The 15,396-nt window shown below is 41.4% G+C and overlaps 1 protein-coding gene across 4 annotated transcripts; it reads right to left on the reverse strand.

The window, feature by feature from the left end:
• Positions 1-1,539: 1,539 nt before the first annotated feature.
• Positions 1,540-15,256, reverse strand: wu:fb74b10. 4 transcript variants are annotated; one of them, XM_042224757.1, is made up of 6 exons: positions 10,523-15,256; positions 5,841-5,986; positions 5,691-5,765; positions 2,884-3,427; positions 2,596-2,765; positions 1,540-2,423 (listed from the first exon to the last, which is right to left on the reverse strand). In XM_042224757.1, exons 1-6 carry the CDS (start codon positions 10,641-10,643, stop codon positions 1,890-1,892), a joined length of 1,590 nt encoding a protein of 529 aa, XP_042080691.1. In that variant the 5' UTR covers positions 10,644-15,256; the 3' UTR covers positions 1,540-1,889. The 4 variants fall into 4 exon arrangements, with proteins under 4 accessions (XP_042080691.1, XP_042080690.1, XP_005932246.1 ...); XM_042224756.1 differs by having other exon boundaries at positions 5,490-5,765; XM_005932184.3 differs by having other exon boundaries at positions 5,691-5,986.
• Positions 15,257-15,396: the final 140 nt, after the last annotated feature.

Below are 15,396 nucleotides of genomic sequence, written 5' to 3' on the forward strand. Positions count from 1 at the left end.
TCACTAAACTATGTCGTTCAGAGTTTAAAACTGTTCCCAGGTGAACCTGATGCCCAAAATAAGCACTGGTTCAGCAGATACATCCAACATACTGGTACTGGTAAAGCTTTACCTAAGGTGCTGCTGATTTATATCCATAATGAAACAAGTATTGCATTTTTATTCAACTTTATTAAAGATCCCACTCACTGTGTTCGGTTTAGCCCAAAACAGCTGCTGCCTTCTGCAGAAATCAAACCTGAGGGTTTTCTGCCAGAAAGGCTTTCTAATATGTCGAGTTTGTGTTTTAATATTCCTTCTTAAATTGTGTCTTCGGTGGTTGACAATGCAGATAAGCACGAGTGCTGCTGATAAATTAATGCTTCAGTCACACAGGTGTAGAGACCTGTGGGCAGCCCCAAATACTCATGACCTCCAGCAACCACTAAATCAAGTGAAGTTCATATTTTCATTTGCTAGGTGGTTGGCGACTGGTTGTGCAACTGAATCGACTCAGATTGGTTGCTGGTTGTGGACCTCCCCTACCAATTGGCAGGTAACTACTCTTCAGTGATCAGCACCTGGTGGGTGGGAGATCAACCCAGACTGGGTATATGTAGCAGGATCCTCAGAGCAACTCCAGTCCTACTCACCTTGCCGGACAATTCAGATCTCATTATGTCTCTTTACTCTCCATCCTTAATGTAGTGATGGCTGTCCTCAGGCATTGGTAACATGCTGAATTCAGTAGTTCAATAAGAAAACTTGATGGCAGAATTGGAGAGGGTTGTCTTTGTTTAATCCCTGAGAATTAAGTCTGCCATGTACCACATGCTTCTGCAGATCGTCTGCCTGACAAAGACATCTTCTAACTGCAGCTGTCCTTTTAACCTGGCATCAAAATGGCACCGACCTCCCAGTACCTGGTGACTACCAGCAGCTAACGCACTCTAGTCTTCTGTCTGTGGTTAGTATAGCGCCATTTCTGGTGTTGTTCTGTGGTGCCACTGTAGACACCCTGAAGATGGTGTCACGTCTATGCCAGGCACCCTTGACAGTTGACAGGAGGTGAGTAAGAAGTTTGGCACTTGATGGAGTGCGGAGTACTGACAGTCAATGCTTGACAGTTCACCAGAGAATCCTTAGCTACCAACTTTCGTCAAGCATAAATATAGTGGAAAACAAAAAAGAGATACTTGGCCACAGCTTCTGTTGTCTCTCCACAGAACTTCAACAAATGCCAAATGCCATCAGTTTGATTGTGTCCGCATGTGTCTAAATGTTGTGTTCAGTCCTGGATCATGAGGAAAATGCCAAACACATTATCCCCAAAGCCTGGAGAGACGAGGCAGTCATGCAAGATATTCGTAGCAGGAAGTCATGATGACAAAAGGCAGCGAGTCTACCTGAAGCATGACTATAACACTGCTGGAGCTCTAACCTGGTAGGCTAACTTTTGGCTGTGGAGAGATTTGAATGAATAAGGCAATTATTTTTAGCTTTTTTGGTATCCCTATATCCCAGTGTAATAAATACAAAATACAAGATAGTTCACTCACATGAAAAGAAATTGAAATTTTAATTTCAAATTTAGAATATAAGAATTTAAAGGTCACAATGGTCCATGTATAAAGTACAATATAATGAGAAACATCTGCTTTTTCTATTTTTCAAGTTTACACATAACACCGACAAGAAACTGAGACTCTCCGCCTCAAAGTAAAATTTGCGCCAATTAAAATGTCTTGCAGCTGTAAGGCACAAGTTTTACTACTGTGATACAAGGAATCAAGAAGTAAGTACCAGTGAAACATGATTGTTTATTAACATAAACACTCAACTATGATCAGTAAATAAATTGTGAAATAATTCACAAATTCAATAAAAAAATTAATTTGCTGGGACAGAGGCTACTGGGGCGGTGCTGGCCGGGACTGGAAATAGGAACTACTGAGCAGAGTGCTGCTCGGGCCTGGAATCGACTCCATGGAGCCCGGAGGGAGGAGGACTGGAACTGCGGACTGCTGCCGCTGCTGACGGGCAGTACGGAAACGAATAAGCATCCCCATAGTCTCCTGCTGAAACATTGACCACTGTTCCTCTGTGAGCATGCCCACCTCGGTGCTCAGGTATTGACAGTACATGACTCGGTTGTTGCTCAACCCCCCAACGGCTGCCTGCAGGGACTCCATAGCTACCTGCAGGGACCTCATAGCCGTCTGCAGTGAGGACATGCTGTTTGGGATTTGAAGAACTGCCTTGTTGACGCAGCGGCTGGCGAGCTTGGCCTTCTTGCCCTTTAACTTTGGGGTTTGACTGGAGGGAACAGGAGACGGAGACCCAGGACGACTTGATGACCTCGCAGGCTCTTCGTCTCCTTCTTCTTCTTCCTCTTCCTCCTCCTCCTCTTCCACTCCGGTATTGGTGGACTGTGCCCCTTGAAGCTTTTTAAACACAAGCAAACAAACATTAACATAAATATCAAATGCATACAAGGCAAGTGCAGACATTTTATAGCACATTTACTTTTGCTTAACTACTTCCCCTGAAACGCCATTAAACAGAGCAGCTACAAGGGAGAAAAAAACAAACAAACAAAAGGGCATATTACTCTACCTTTCCCAGGCTGCTCCGGCGGATGGTCATGTGCTTGTCCAAGAATTTGAACATATCTGAAGTCCACCGCTGCCTGGCTGTCAGTGGTCGTGTTGCTTGCTCATTCTTCTTCTTCCTTAGTTTACCATAGACGGTCCGCATGTTGCGGAACCACCCCCAGAGGAAGTTCCCTGAGCACAGTCGAAAAAAAAAAACACAAACATAAATGTCCCGTTTAAAAAAAGATAAAAAACGTTAGAGTGTTTTAAGATACTGAGCATCAACAGAAATTACAGAGACATAGCTCACCGGTAACTCCTAGCTCCTCGGCCTTCTGATCCAGCAGCTGCTCTCGCCTGCGCTTGTCCTTGAAGTCGCGTGCTGTCTGGTCGTAGAAGAACGGGTGAGCTGCAAACCACTCTACGAGGTGGTCTTCCTGTTCGGGCGAGAGAGTCGCCTCTGGCTCCATCCGGATCCTCTTCTTGACCCCGGGCCAATGCGACACCATTGGCTTTTCATCTTCTATCTCCAACTCTGGCTCCCCGGTCACAACTCTGTGGCCAACACGTCCGTGCAGGCTGGCTGACGAGCCCGGCTCCAGCATTGTGTGTGGCATGTTGGCAATGAGTGACAGTGAGGGGTCACTGTTTTCGTCCGAGTCCTTCTGGTATTGAGAGGTTGCAAGAGTGATGTCCGAACTGGAACTGGCAGGTAGGCACTTCTGCCATCTCCCTCTTCCTTTCATGGATCTACGTGCAGTCCTCCTTTCCATTGGCGGGATGCTGAATCTTGACATGTTTTTTTGCATCATGTTTGGTGACTGGCTGTAGACTTGTTGGCGCTGTCGGCACACCTGCATTTACAGTTAGAGGTCAAGTGATTAAAAGCTCTCAAGGTCACCAACCAGTCCCGCTGACCGCTCGGCAAGTAGTTATTGAGTGTCTGCAGAGTGTCTGTGTCCATGCAAACTATGGGTAACAATCTGCTAGCAACCAAAGCAATCGCTATGAGGTTTTTGGTGCAACACAATACACCTCTTTGCCATTAATTTTAGCTTGTGACAGCCAGCAACCACTTGCCAAGCAGTCGGGGATTACACATTTTACCCTAGCGACCAGTGGTTGGCAGGATGATAGTCAACTGGTCTCTAGGCCTGTGTAACAGGGGCATAAGGCAACAAAAAAAACTATATACAGTTTCACATTGTTGGTCATATAATTAATAAAATTATATTCCAAGTTTAAGTACATTAAACCTTATTTAAAACTATATATAGCAGAGTACTGGTGATTTTCTTTTGGTAGAAATCCAAGGCCAAAAACTGTTTGTGTGCAAAATAAAATTATATTCCCAAGAAAGTTTGCTTCAACTCAAATCATGTCGAACAAATTCTTTTAAAAGGTAAACACAGAAATAGATACATTTCACAGTGCGATTAAGGCTCACTCTAATTTGTAAAAGTCTTGACTGCTTGTGACCTAATGTCCAGGGCTCGCAAAAATCTAGCCCGACGTCCCGGAGCTAGCGATATCTCCGGTCGGCCACCAAAATCTATCTCAGCCCCTGCACCGTTGGGTATATATAACCCAACGGGCGGGGCTGAGATAGATTTTGGTGGCCCGACCGGAGATATCGCTAGCTCCGGGACGTCGGGCTAGCGATTTTGCGACCCCTGGACCCATTTAGTCACCAAAGCCTATAGTGGCTTTCTTGATCATTATGACTTCCAGGAAGCTAACAGAAAGTCCTAAAGGTGATCTTCTCCAACTATCTCTCCTGATATAAATTAACTGAGGTCTAATTTCTTACCTATAAGTACTGATTTACCAATGATAGATTGTATATTACCCCAAGTACAACTAGTATCACTGTTTTATATTTATGTAGCAATTAATTGTACAAAATAATAGAAATGTGAACAACTGGGGATACATTATTAACATGTCCCCATGTGTCTCAGACTTCCCTGTCACGTAAAAATTTCTGTACTACCAAACTGTTTCTCTTTTACATTAACTTTCACGTCTTTTCAGTTTTTCAGATCATGTAAAGTTCTTCCCACACACTTCACAGCCAAATGGTTTCTCTCCCACATGAAGTTGCATGTGTCTCTTTAGATCGCTTCCTCGGTTGAATCCTTCGCCACAAACACCACAGCCATATGGTTTCTCTCCAGTATGGACTATCTTGTGAATCTTCAAACTTTCGTGATTAGTAAATATCTTACCAAAGACATCACATCTAAACAGTTTTTCTCCTGTGTGAATTTTTATGTGTTTATTGAAAGTAGAAGAATGTCTATATTTCTTTGTACAAATCTTACAACAGAAAGGTTTCTCTCGTGTGTGGATTTTTATTTGAGACTTAAGATGAGTGTTTTGGTTAAATCTTTTGCCACAAACCTCGCAGCTATATGGCTCATAACCCAATGGCCTCTCTGTTGTGTGGACTTTTCTGTGAGCCTTGAAATGCATCTTCTGCTTGAATCTTTTACAACAAACACCACAACTAAATTGTTTCTCTACTGTATGGACACTCTGGTGTCTTTTCAAATCTCGTGAATATGAAAATCTTTTGCTACAAATATCACAACCAAATGGTTTCTCTCCTGTGTGAACTCTCATGTCTCTGTCAAGACTATACCGCTGTCTTAAAGTTGTTTCACAAACATTACAGCCAAATGGTTTCTCTTCGGTGTGGTCTGTCCTCTGAGACTCTACATTTTTCCTCACTGTATGAGATTTCTTAATTTCCAAGCTAGAGCTGGAGGATAATTATTTTGAATGACATGTCATGTGTTTTTGAAGAGACTGCCTTTGGAGAAACTCTTTATCACACTCTGAGCAGCTAAAGGATTTGTTTAAAATGTTAAATGCCCCCTGACTCTTTATGCCTGACTCAAGTTCCCTGCTCACCTTCCAAACATCATCACTGTGTCTGGTTTTAGGTCCAGAATCTGATACAGGCTCCTTCCAGTCATCATCATCATTACTCACTTCAGTCTCAGAAGAGTCTGAAGCCTTTACATCAGTTTTTGGTTGTAAATAAATATGTGTATCAAGGTTCCCTTCTGATTCTGGTCCTCCACAGTCCTCTTCATCAGGCTCTGTTTTTACCTGTTTAGCTGGGCTGCTGGTCAGAGGCTCCATCTCACTGTTGTCTTCAGTTTGGCTTTGATGAAGCTGCAAAGACTGAGACTTCTCTTTATCATCATCTTCACTCTTTACAGTAACAATAGTGAATGGGAAAGTGGTGACATCAGTCACCTTCAATCCATTATGCTGCTCTCCCTCCTGATTGGTCCAGAGTTCTTCCTGTTCCTCCTTTATCTGCAGAGACTCTCGGTCCTGCTGGTCCAGACCGAGGCTCCATTCAGGGTGATCCTCTTTCATCTCCAGCAGCTGCTGAACTTCTGCAGAAAACAGCCGAACACGTGGAGTTAAATTATTATAAAGGCAATTGTAGCACTGGAGTATTCTAGGAATCTGATAGAAATTAGAAGAAAGAATGAAACTATACTGAGATGAGTGAAAATCTTTAGCAAGCTTGTGTTTCTAGTCTGTTTTCAGCCTCCAATAAAAGAAATGCTTTATCATTGTACTTCCAGTTAGTGTTTTTAAAAGAAATGCTGTCAGGATGAAGGAGTTTGTGAAAGTGAAACAAGTTGGGGGTTTTTTCACTTTGCTTCACCAGAGTTTATAAGATAATTCCTGCTTCAAAGCCATCATATAAATAATAATTTAAAGGTACAGGCCATAAAATTAGATATATATGTTATACTCATAAATATAGAGTATTGAATAATGTGTAATTATGTCTTCCAGCAAAGAATGAATCAATTACAAAACCATTACAAAATTACTTGTTTTAAAGCTCAGTTTTTAAAACCTCACGGTGTAACTACAGCCCAGCAGCTCACAGTTTGCCAGGCATCAAATATTTGATCAGGTTAGAAAAAAATAATTCTGAGGCCAACAAAGATTTGAATGGGTACATGAAGCTGAGGATCGGGATTTTTTAAATTATGAGTAATATAAACCATGCAGCAGTATATTAATGACTAATTCTAAATGGATTATCTCCTGAGTGACGTTTGGTCCAATTAGAGCATCTTTCTCCTGCCATGTGATTGCATTTGTCCCTAAAAATCGTGAACCTTCATCTTAATTTTTATCGATGGGATAAAGATTTGCGTTCATCCTCCAGCTTCACTGTGTGTTTGTATTATGCTAACCATAGCTCTGTAGCTAGCCACCACAACATTATATACCAGCTAGCCCAACTTCAGCAACCCTACAAACATCACTGGTGTTTCGTTTTCTGTCTTCATTTATGTTGGATAGCAGAGCTGTATGTTTTTAATTTTTCAGAAATTTTTCAGAACTTCAAACTTCATAAATCCTGTTTCTCGTGGATGCCTGGATTTGAAACTTTATTGCAGAGCAGCCACACGGATCATTTTATTAAAGATGAAAGAATTTAGACAGTTTTTATCTCTCAGTGTTTGTTTGGGACCTGAAGAGGAGTTTGTACCCGGAAATGACTAATGACCTCAGACTTAATAGGTGGATAGCTAGGATTATACACTTAACTGGGAGGGGTAAGATGACAGAACACAGCTGACTGCAATCTACTCCGTCCCAGGAATTATATTTAACATACTGATATAAATACATAAAGAATGTTAACATATTCATCACCTGAGCTAACTGCTCAGTTTAGTTTAGTTTTTTCTTTTTCCCAGTGTGGCCACCAGTTGGCACTGCATTATATGTGCGTTTAAAAAACAGATTCAAATGGTCACTAAATCCAATTCAGTCCAATTCATTTTTATTTGCCTCATACATAATCACATAAAGAGGCTCAAAGAGCTTCACAGGCATAAAAACAAACAAACATAAGAAATGAGGTCACTTACATATTAAAACAGAAGTTTAAACAAACAAGCAAAACCATCAAGAACACACAGACATCACACGTTAGGAAAAATAAACTGCAGATAAATTATAACTCAGTCCAATTCAAGAGAAACATGTCCATTTTTTCTTTGTATGACTTTGTCATGGTTACATATCCATTAGCGCTATTTGGCATGGACCTGACTTGTAAACTGAAAACTGCAAAAACAAACAAACAAAACAACAACAACAACAACAACAACAACCACCAACAACAACTTTTATTTGTATGTTTGCTAATGGTTTTTTCATAACCTTCCCTGTCTTTCTCATTATGTTTGGTGCACCCCTATGATATGCTGCTACCCTCACCTATGGCAACGAGCTGTGGGCAGTGACAGAAGTGAAATAATGACACTGCAGATAAAAGTAGAAGAAGAAACAAGACTCGTCTGAAGGATGTCTCTGCTCTCTGTGTAAGTGTGCAATCCTGACATGCACCTCCTGGGGAATGTAACTACATATCAGGTCAAAGTTGCCAACTAATGTGGTTGTTCTGTTCAGCACTGTTGATTAGTGAGAGAATAACAATCGCTCTCTTGATACAAGGAATAATAATTACAGCATCAATATAACGACTCACAAATACCAGCAGATTCCTGGAAGGAGAATGCTGAAACTACAAAGAATGGGGGAAAACTGGAGGGAAAAACATGTTTCACAAAGGTGAGGACCCAGTATTTTATTTATTTCTGTTGGCTGGCACTACATATGAAACACCGGGACAAACCGCAACTAACCCATAATGCACCCGCACAAGTGTAAATGCCAGCAAAAATGTCAGCCACTTATGTAGGTTACGTCACCAGCTCCCCACAGAAATCCAAATCAGCCCTTAGAGACAGCGTAGGGCTGAACGATTATGGAAAATAATCTAATTGCGATTTTTTGCCCCAATATTGCGATTGCGATGCGATATGCGATTATTTTTTAGATGCCCTGCTCCACAGACACACAAAGGCACACAGTAAGAAGTGGTGTGTGAATGTGTGAATGTGGCTTGTAAAGCAAGTAAAAAGTAATTTGAGTGTTCAGTCAGAAGAAAACACTGCTATGGTTACAGTTCTGGTCAGAAGTTTCCATCCACTCATCAAGGGCATGAACACCATGGTGATTCTGGCCTTTTAATGAGTGATGCTTTAATGTATGTCTTAAGTTGTCAGGCTCAAAGCCTGTTCAGATTCAGAGTCATCTTTATTTGGCCGAGTTCGTGCATACAGATGAGGAATCTGACTCTGGTTCCCTTTGCTCTCTGTATACAAAAAGAAACCATTTTAAATAAGCAACATATTTACAAGGAGAACATAAATATGAGGATACAAGTAACAGAAAGTCTTAAAAAACGATGCAAACTATAACAAACGTCTGTATACTGGTGAGTGCAACCTTGATGAACCTTAGATATTAATTTTAAAAAGTGCAAATTGTGTAGTACAATGTGCACATGGCCTGAACAGTGGGTTATTTCAGTGTCCATCCAGCCTGGGGCAAGAAGCCATTGCTGTGATGACTGCTTTTGTAAACAGTGCTCTGTAGAAGCTGACCTAAGGCTGCAGCTTAAACCGGATTTAAAATCCAATCCATCCATCCATTCGCTTCCGCTTATCCTTTTCAGGGTCGCGGGGGGCGCTGGAGCCTATCCCAGCTGTCATAGGGCGAGAGGCGGGGTACACCCTGGACAGGTCGCCAGTCTGTCGCAGGGCCAACACACAGGGACAGACAACCATTCGCACTCACATTCACTCGCACAAGTACAAATTATTCAGACGTGTCACCACTTTGGTCTTGAAGAACTGTCAGACTCAGAAAGGAGGACTATGGTTAGGATGTTCAGGAACAGCCCAGGAAACATCGAGGCTCATACCTGCCATGAACTGGAAACTACTGTAACACCAGCACAACTGTCCACAGTGAAGCCAGGGTTACAGGGTACCGACCAACAAAGAAGCCTCTGCTCCAAAATCAAAACCTTCAAGCTCAACTGAAATGTGCAGCTGCCCACGTGGACGGGCCAAGTGCCTTCTCGAGAAAACTTTTGTGGTCAGACGACACAAAGATTGAGTTGTTTGGTCACAAATACAAGAGTCAAGCTGAAGCTGAATTCAAACCTAAGAAGACTGACTGTCAAACATGCTGTGGCCCATTTCCTGCCAGTGGTACTGGTATATAACACAACGTGAATGGAATAATTAAGAAGGAAAACTACCTCCAAATCCCTCAACTTCACATCAGATCAACAGCTTGATGGTTCAAGCTTGGACATGGTTGGATGTTTCCGCAGGAGAACGATCCCAAACACATCACTGGTTTTGAAATGGATAAAGCAGGCTAGCATTAAACATCTGGATTTACGTGGCTCCGACCTCAACCCTATTTGAGCACTATACTTAAGAGCTGATCTGTGCCAAGGAACGAACCAATTTAAAAGCAAAAATTATGCCAGGAAGAGTGGTCAAATATTCAGTCAGAATTGTTGATGGATACAAAAACAACAAAAAACTGAAGTGCAGTTTGTTAAGGGACATTTAACCAACCAAAAGTTTATATTTTATGTTTATATTTGAATCTGTATGTATATTTCTGACCCTGTGTGGATGAAGAGGGAAAAAAAAACAAAAAAAAAAAACACGCATTAAAAATACAATCATTCCACGCTGCAAAAAGATCAGATAAACTCCATATGACAGTGACATTCGTGACCATGATGAGTGGATGTAAACCTGTGACCACAGCTGTAGATGCAGAATCAGCCCTCCACCCTGAAGCAGATCGGAAACTGGGAAAGATTGGATCGCTGCACTCCTCCTCGTAACCAACCTTAACTCACACCGGTGTTACTTGCGTCCTACGAGCTGTTCCAGGATAATGTGAACTGATTTAATGAAGTGAAAAGAAAAAAAAAAAACCCAAAAACCCACACACGGCCATCCCTGTCTGGTGTGTTAGCAGCTAGCCCGTTTCCTCCACATTAAATCTGTCGTTATTCTCACCGGAGGTTTGGCTGCCCTCGTCTTTCTGCTGCTGATGGACTCCGAGCGGGTTAATCTGCTGCATCTCTTCGAAGGACAGACTCTCGGCGCTGTGCTGCTGCAGATAATCCGCTCCATTCATGGTGTCCGCAGATATTTTCTGCTTCACAATAAACTGCAGGCTCCTTCGGAGTCAGCACAAAAGATCACAGTCGCACACTTACACGTCACTGCTGCTCGGGTCCCGCGTCTACAGATGACATCATGCGTTATAACTGGAGACGTGTAAACATGAATCCGATATGTTATTATTATTATTGTAATTTTAAATAAGTAATAGAATCGAGTTCTAAACAGGATAACTTTTCTATTCCAGATTAATTTCACAATTAATCTTAGTTTAAAAGTATTAATATATCTGCACAAAAATACTTTACTGTTCCTTTAGGTGACATCTCTAAGATGAATGGGTGTGAACTAATAGAATAAGGTAATGATGTAAGATGCAATCATGCTAGGCGAAGGAGCATTACTGATGATGTGTTTCACAGTGGTTTTTGTTTCAGTAATTAGAATATTGGTCTTGGTTGTGATCAGAGTCCCTGGGTGCGTCTTGAGGGTCACTGTGGTGCTGGTGTTCTGTTTGTTCTTGGTCTCAGCGGTCTGTAGCGTTTGCCAGAAAACATGTTTGGCCGTGCTGAGGGAGATGAAGGTACCAAGGAATTTGAAGGTTGGCACCACTGATGCAGAGGGGGCCAGGTCTGCACCGCTGCTCCATTGTTTTCCAATCTCAAAATCTCTGTAGGCAGAGTCAGTCGTTGTATCACAGGCGAATGTGATGATGGGATGTCCAGGATGATAGTGCTGTATAGTCAGTAAAAAGCATCCTCTCAGAGCTCCTCTGGTGTTCTGTGGCATCCTCAGTGGACCACTTTGCTGACTGTGTGTTGAAGGTGGGAGCGAGACAGCCTGTGCTGATCTGGATAATGGTGAGACTCAAAGTTGGGGACATGGCTGGTCTGACAGTGTTATGCTATAGCTGCCTGTGACAGGACACATCTGTCTGCTATTCATCACCTCACTGAAATGTGGTGCTGGTCCCTTCTGGAGCATTTTAATGGAATTATCAGACAAATAATAACCACAAAAGAAGCTCATTAATCTGTCTTGGTGACTGAAATTCATAGTATTTTATTAGTCTGTTGCTAATAAACCACCAGGTAACTGTGTCTGTGCATTAACACCACCGCTGGCTGCTAATTTAACACACCACTTAAATATGATAACTTCTCCAAGAACCCTAATTCAGTGGCAGCCAAATCAGTAATATTTAGGCTTCAAAATACAAAGTCCAAAAACAGCGAGTGACATCATGGGTACGACTTCCATCTTTTAGATACAGTCAGGATTCAGTGCTACCTGCTGTTTGGTGACGCTGTGAAAGAAACCAACTCAGGTGCATAGCTAAAAAAAAAGAATAATTGAACTCCTGAGTTTATAAACTTTGTTGCAAGTGTGTGATCTTTTGCTATGAAATAAACTGATGTGCAAACGTCTTGAGCCAACCCTCATTTCTTTATATTGTGCTTCCAAGGAGACAGATGTCCTTTAAAGTTTGGAGAATTATTCCAGAAAGAAACAACAGAAAGCTGCCTCAGAGTTCAGACTGTAAAAGAATAAATCTGGTGACACAAACATTCATTTTCTAGCTAATTATACTTGTATAAACTCTTTTTGCCTCGTACACTATATTTCCACATGTTTGCGAAATATGAAGAAATGAGGAGCTGCTCGACACGTGCACAGTTCTCCGCACTGTCTGCCTTTGGTGCATCGCTCTAAAAATCTCCACAATCCACCAAACTGTCTCTGGCTGGATGGTCTGTTACAAATAAACCAAAAACAAACAAAAGGCCAAGAAATATTATACAGTAACATTTAATCATGAAAAGGTCGAGTAGAGACCATAGAGGGACGAGTGTCCATTCAAACAAAGGGGCGCGATAGGAGGAAAATACGGCACACAGCTAAACCACAGTCTTTTAAAAAATAAAGTCAGTGCACAAATAATCTTACAAAGATTGCATAATATAAAGAAAGGTTATAAAATTTCCCAGAAATAGTGCAATTTTACCACCACCAGGAAAATAAAATAAAACCTGCCCCAATGTCGATGCCAGTCGTCTAAACGCTCCGCCGGAGAGCATTTTGGTTTTCGTCACGCGAAACGTTTTGAACTAAATGCTCTGCGGTCTGGAGGCAGGGCTCGGAGTGAAAAGAGAGCAGATGTTTCTGGATGGCTACATGTTACTGAGACACAACACACACATGCAAACAAACTCTTCATTGCACTTGGGAAAATGAATATAAAATGAGTTTCTATACAATAGTGTATATGGGACAGTCCAGAGAGGCCCACCTGTCGATACTCAGCACACACATTTAACTTAAAGCAGAGCCAGTGTTTCTACTCAGTCTGCGGACTAAAGGCTACATGTGTGCACAAACATACCCACAGGGCTTCAGTTTTCACATTTAATAAGGACATAATAGCAGAAATCCCACTCATTTCCTCCACCAAAGGTATATTTCAATGTTTCTTGTATGTAATACATCTTTACAAACACAGCTCTGACACTGAGCTCCTACTCACCTCCAGTAAAAAGCGCCTTACAGATGAATGGCAGCTACTGCATAAACACATAAATGTAACTTATCCCTGACACCTCAAAAACAGAGTCACACACACGACCGGGCTCAGGAAAGGAAATAGAAGAAATGCTGGAATAAATGTTGCTGGCTGTTTTCTGAAAATGAGAAGAAATCCAAGAAAAGGTAATAACTCTGTGCTACAGAGTCGGACCACACCAACACGCCAGCAACACACAAACACACCCACACATCCTCTGTGAGCTCAGATAATCCAACTGTGAGGACTGAGTTTGTGATGTTGCTGCACAACACTTCTGTTCCAGATATCTGATCCACCCCTGTGCCGGCACATCATTCTGCAACGCTCTCAAATTAAATAAAAATAAATGTACTCATGATCTGCAGAAAAATCTCCCTCCTGGCTGCATTTATGATCACTAAAGAAATAAAACAAACATCGTAAAAAGTGTCTTAAATTCCCTTTAAGCCAAAATCCTCACACCTGAATGTCATGAAAGAATTACAATTTGTCGGTTTGCTGATAGGTTGTGCACCAACAATGTTACTCCCTAGTACAAATCTACTAGATCAGAGGTGTCAAACATAATGTGAAGATTAAAAGAAGCTTTACAGCTTGGACTGCGTTTTGTGCTTAAGAAAGTAGAGTCTGACTCGTCCAGTTCCTCTGAGCCAGAGGTCACTTTTAAAGCTAGTTCTGCCCCTCCAAACTAAACTGTGCCTATAAAGTAAGGAGGGTTTTTCCTAAATATAAAACAATTTGACACCACTTTCCCTAAAAAAAAGAACATATTTTAAATCCCTCCCCTCTTTTCATGAAATGACTGAAATAACAAGGAAAGAGAGATTTGTTAAGTAAGGTAGCATAGACTTCTTATTGCCTTTAGTGTATGAAGAGTAATTGTGCTTACATGCATCGTCACCACCTAAAAATCCCATTCTGATCCAGGAGGAATCCTGGGAAAATGTGCATTTTTTTCCACTGCGCAAAAAGAAGAAAAAGTAAAATTCTGGGAATTAACTAAAAGTTTCTGTTTTCATTACAGATCAAAGTCCAGGCAATGATCAGCTGGTACTTTCTTATTTTACAGACTGATTTCTTTAAGAGTTTAAAGTTCTTCACACCAAATAAAAAGGCAAAAATCTGCTTTCTTTACACGTTTGTAAGGAACAGCATCAAGAAAAACTGGACCCAGAATCTAAAATGAGTTTGACACCCCTGTGCTAGAATACACGCACAAACACTATAAACAGCACAATATACACACATCAAATAAGCTAGACAGAGTTAACAAAACACAGCTGCATGATCCAAAGTGGCACCAACGTGAAACACGAGTGCTGTCAGGAGCTCCACGGAGCGGTCACTGAGTTACGAACCCTCCTCTCACCGGAGGCCAAGCGTACATTCAACATCTGTTACGAAAAGAACGCCTAAACGAGCCCCGCCTGGATCCAACGTCTAGCGCCACCTCGGAGGTCGTTCGTCTCTCTAGTGCCATGAGATGAGGGCGGAGTGCTACATGTACTGGTGTGCATATTCTACACTATATTCCTGCATCCTGTTGCCGGGCGACGCTCATCGCTCGCCCCAAAGAATCCAGCTATCACTTCTGAAAATAACCAGCCTCCTCTTTGTGAGCGTGCATGCTGAAACACTATGGAGAACCAAGGTCGGGGCGTTAAGATGAGGATGCTGCTGTAAGATGAGGGGAAGGGACTTTTTTCTTCAGCCTCAGAAGAATAAAAAGCAAACACGGTGTTAGTTTATTTTTTTGTTGGTTTTTTTTAAAGGTTTAAAGAGCCGTACCATGTCTCTTTAGGCATGTTAGTAGATAGGCGTTCACTTCACAGGCTCACATCAACGACAGAGCGATTTCTGCACGTGCTACCAACACTAATAAACCAAAGATACTCGTCAGTGCCAATACGTGAGGAGGTGTGGTTCAGAGATGTGCTGCTTTGGTACCATTACGATTATGGACGGTAGTAAACAAAAAAAAACTCCACACCCAAAGAGACGAGAAAACACATTTACAGTAACACTCCTGCTCAGGAGGACGGACGGAAAGGATCACAAAGCTTTTATTTATATATATATATATATATATATATATATATATATATATATATAATTATATATATATATATATATCTATATATATATATATAATATTTATATATATATATATATATATATATATATATATATATATATATAGATA

Source organism: Haplochromis burtoni, unplaced genomic scaffold (genome assembly GCF_018398535.1).
Source record: "Haplochromis burtoni strain Fernald_Lab_line unplaced genomic scaffold, NCSU_Asbu1 Contig_148, whole genome shotgun sequence".
NCBI classification, from domain to species: Eukaryota; Metazoa; Chordata; class Actinopteri; order Cichliformes; family Cichlidae; genus Haplochromis; species Haplochromis burtoni.

What these genes read in the sequence shown, in the direction of transcription:
- wu:fb74b10 (XM_014336765.2), bottom strand. Translation starts at nt 10,643, where the DNA reads ATGAATGGAGCGGATTATCTGCAGCAGCACAGCGCCGAGAGTCTGTCC. An exon ending in ACAGTGATGATGTTTGGAAG is followed by an intron (nt 3,428 to 5,489) that starts GTGAGCAGGGAA and finishes CTGTAAATGCAG; the next exon opens with GTGTGCCGACAGCGCCAACA. An exon ending in GCCGGAGCAGCCTGGGAAAG is followed by an intron (nt 2,424 to 2,595) that starts GTAGAGTAATAT and finishes GTGTTTAAAAAG; the next exon opens with CTTCAAGGGGCACAGTCCAC.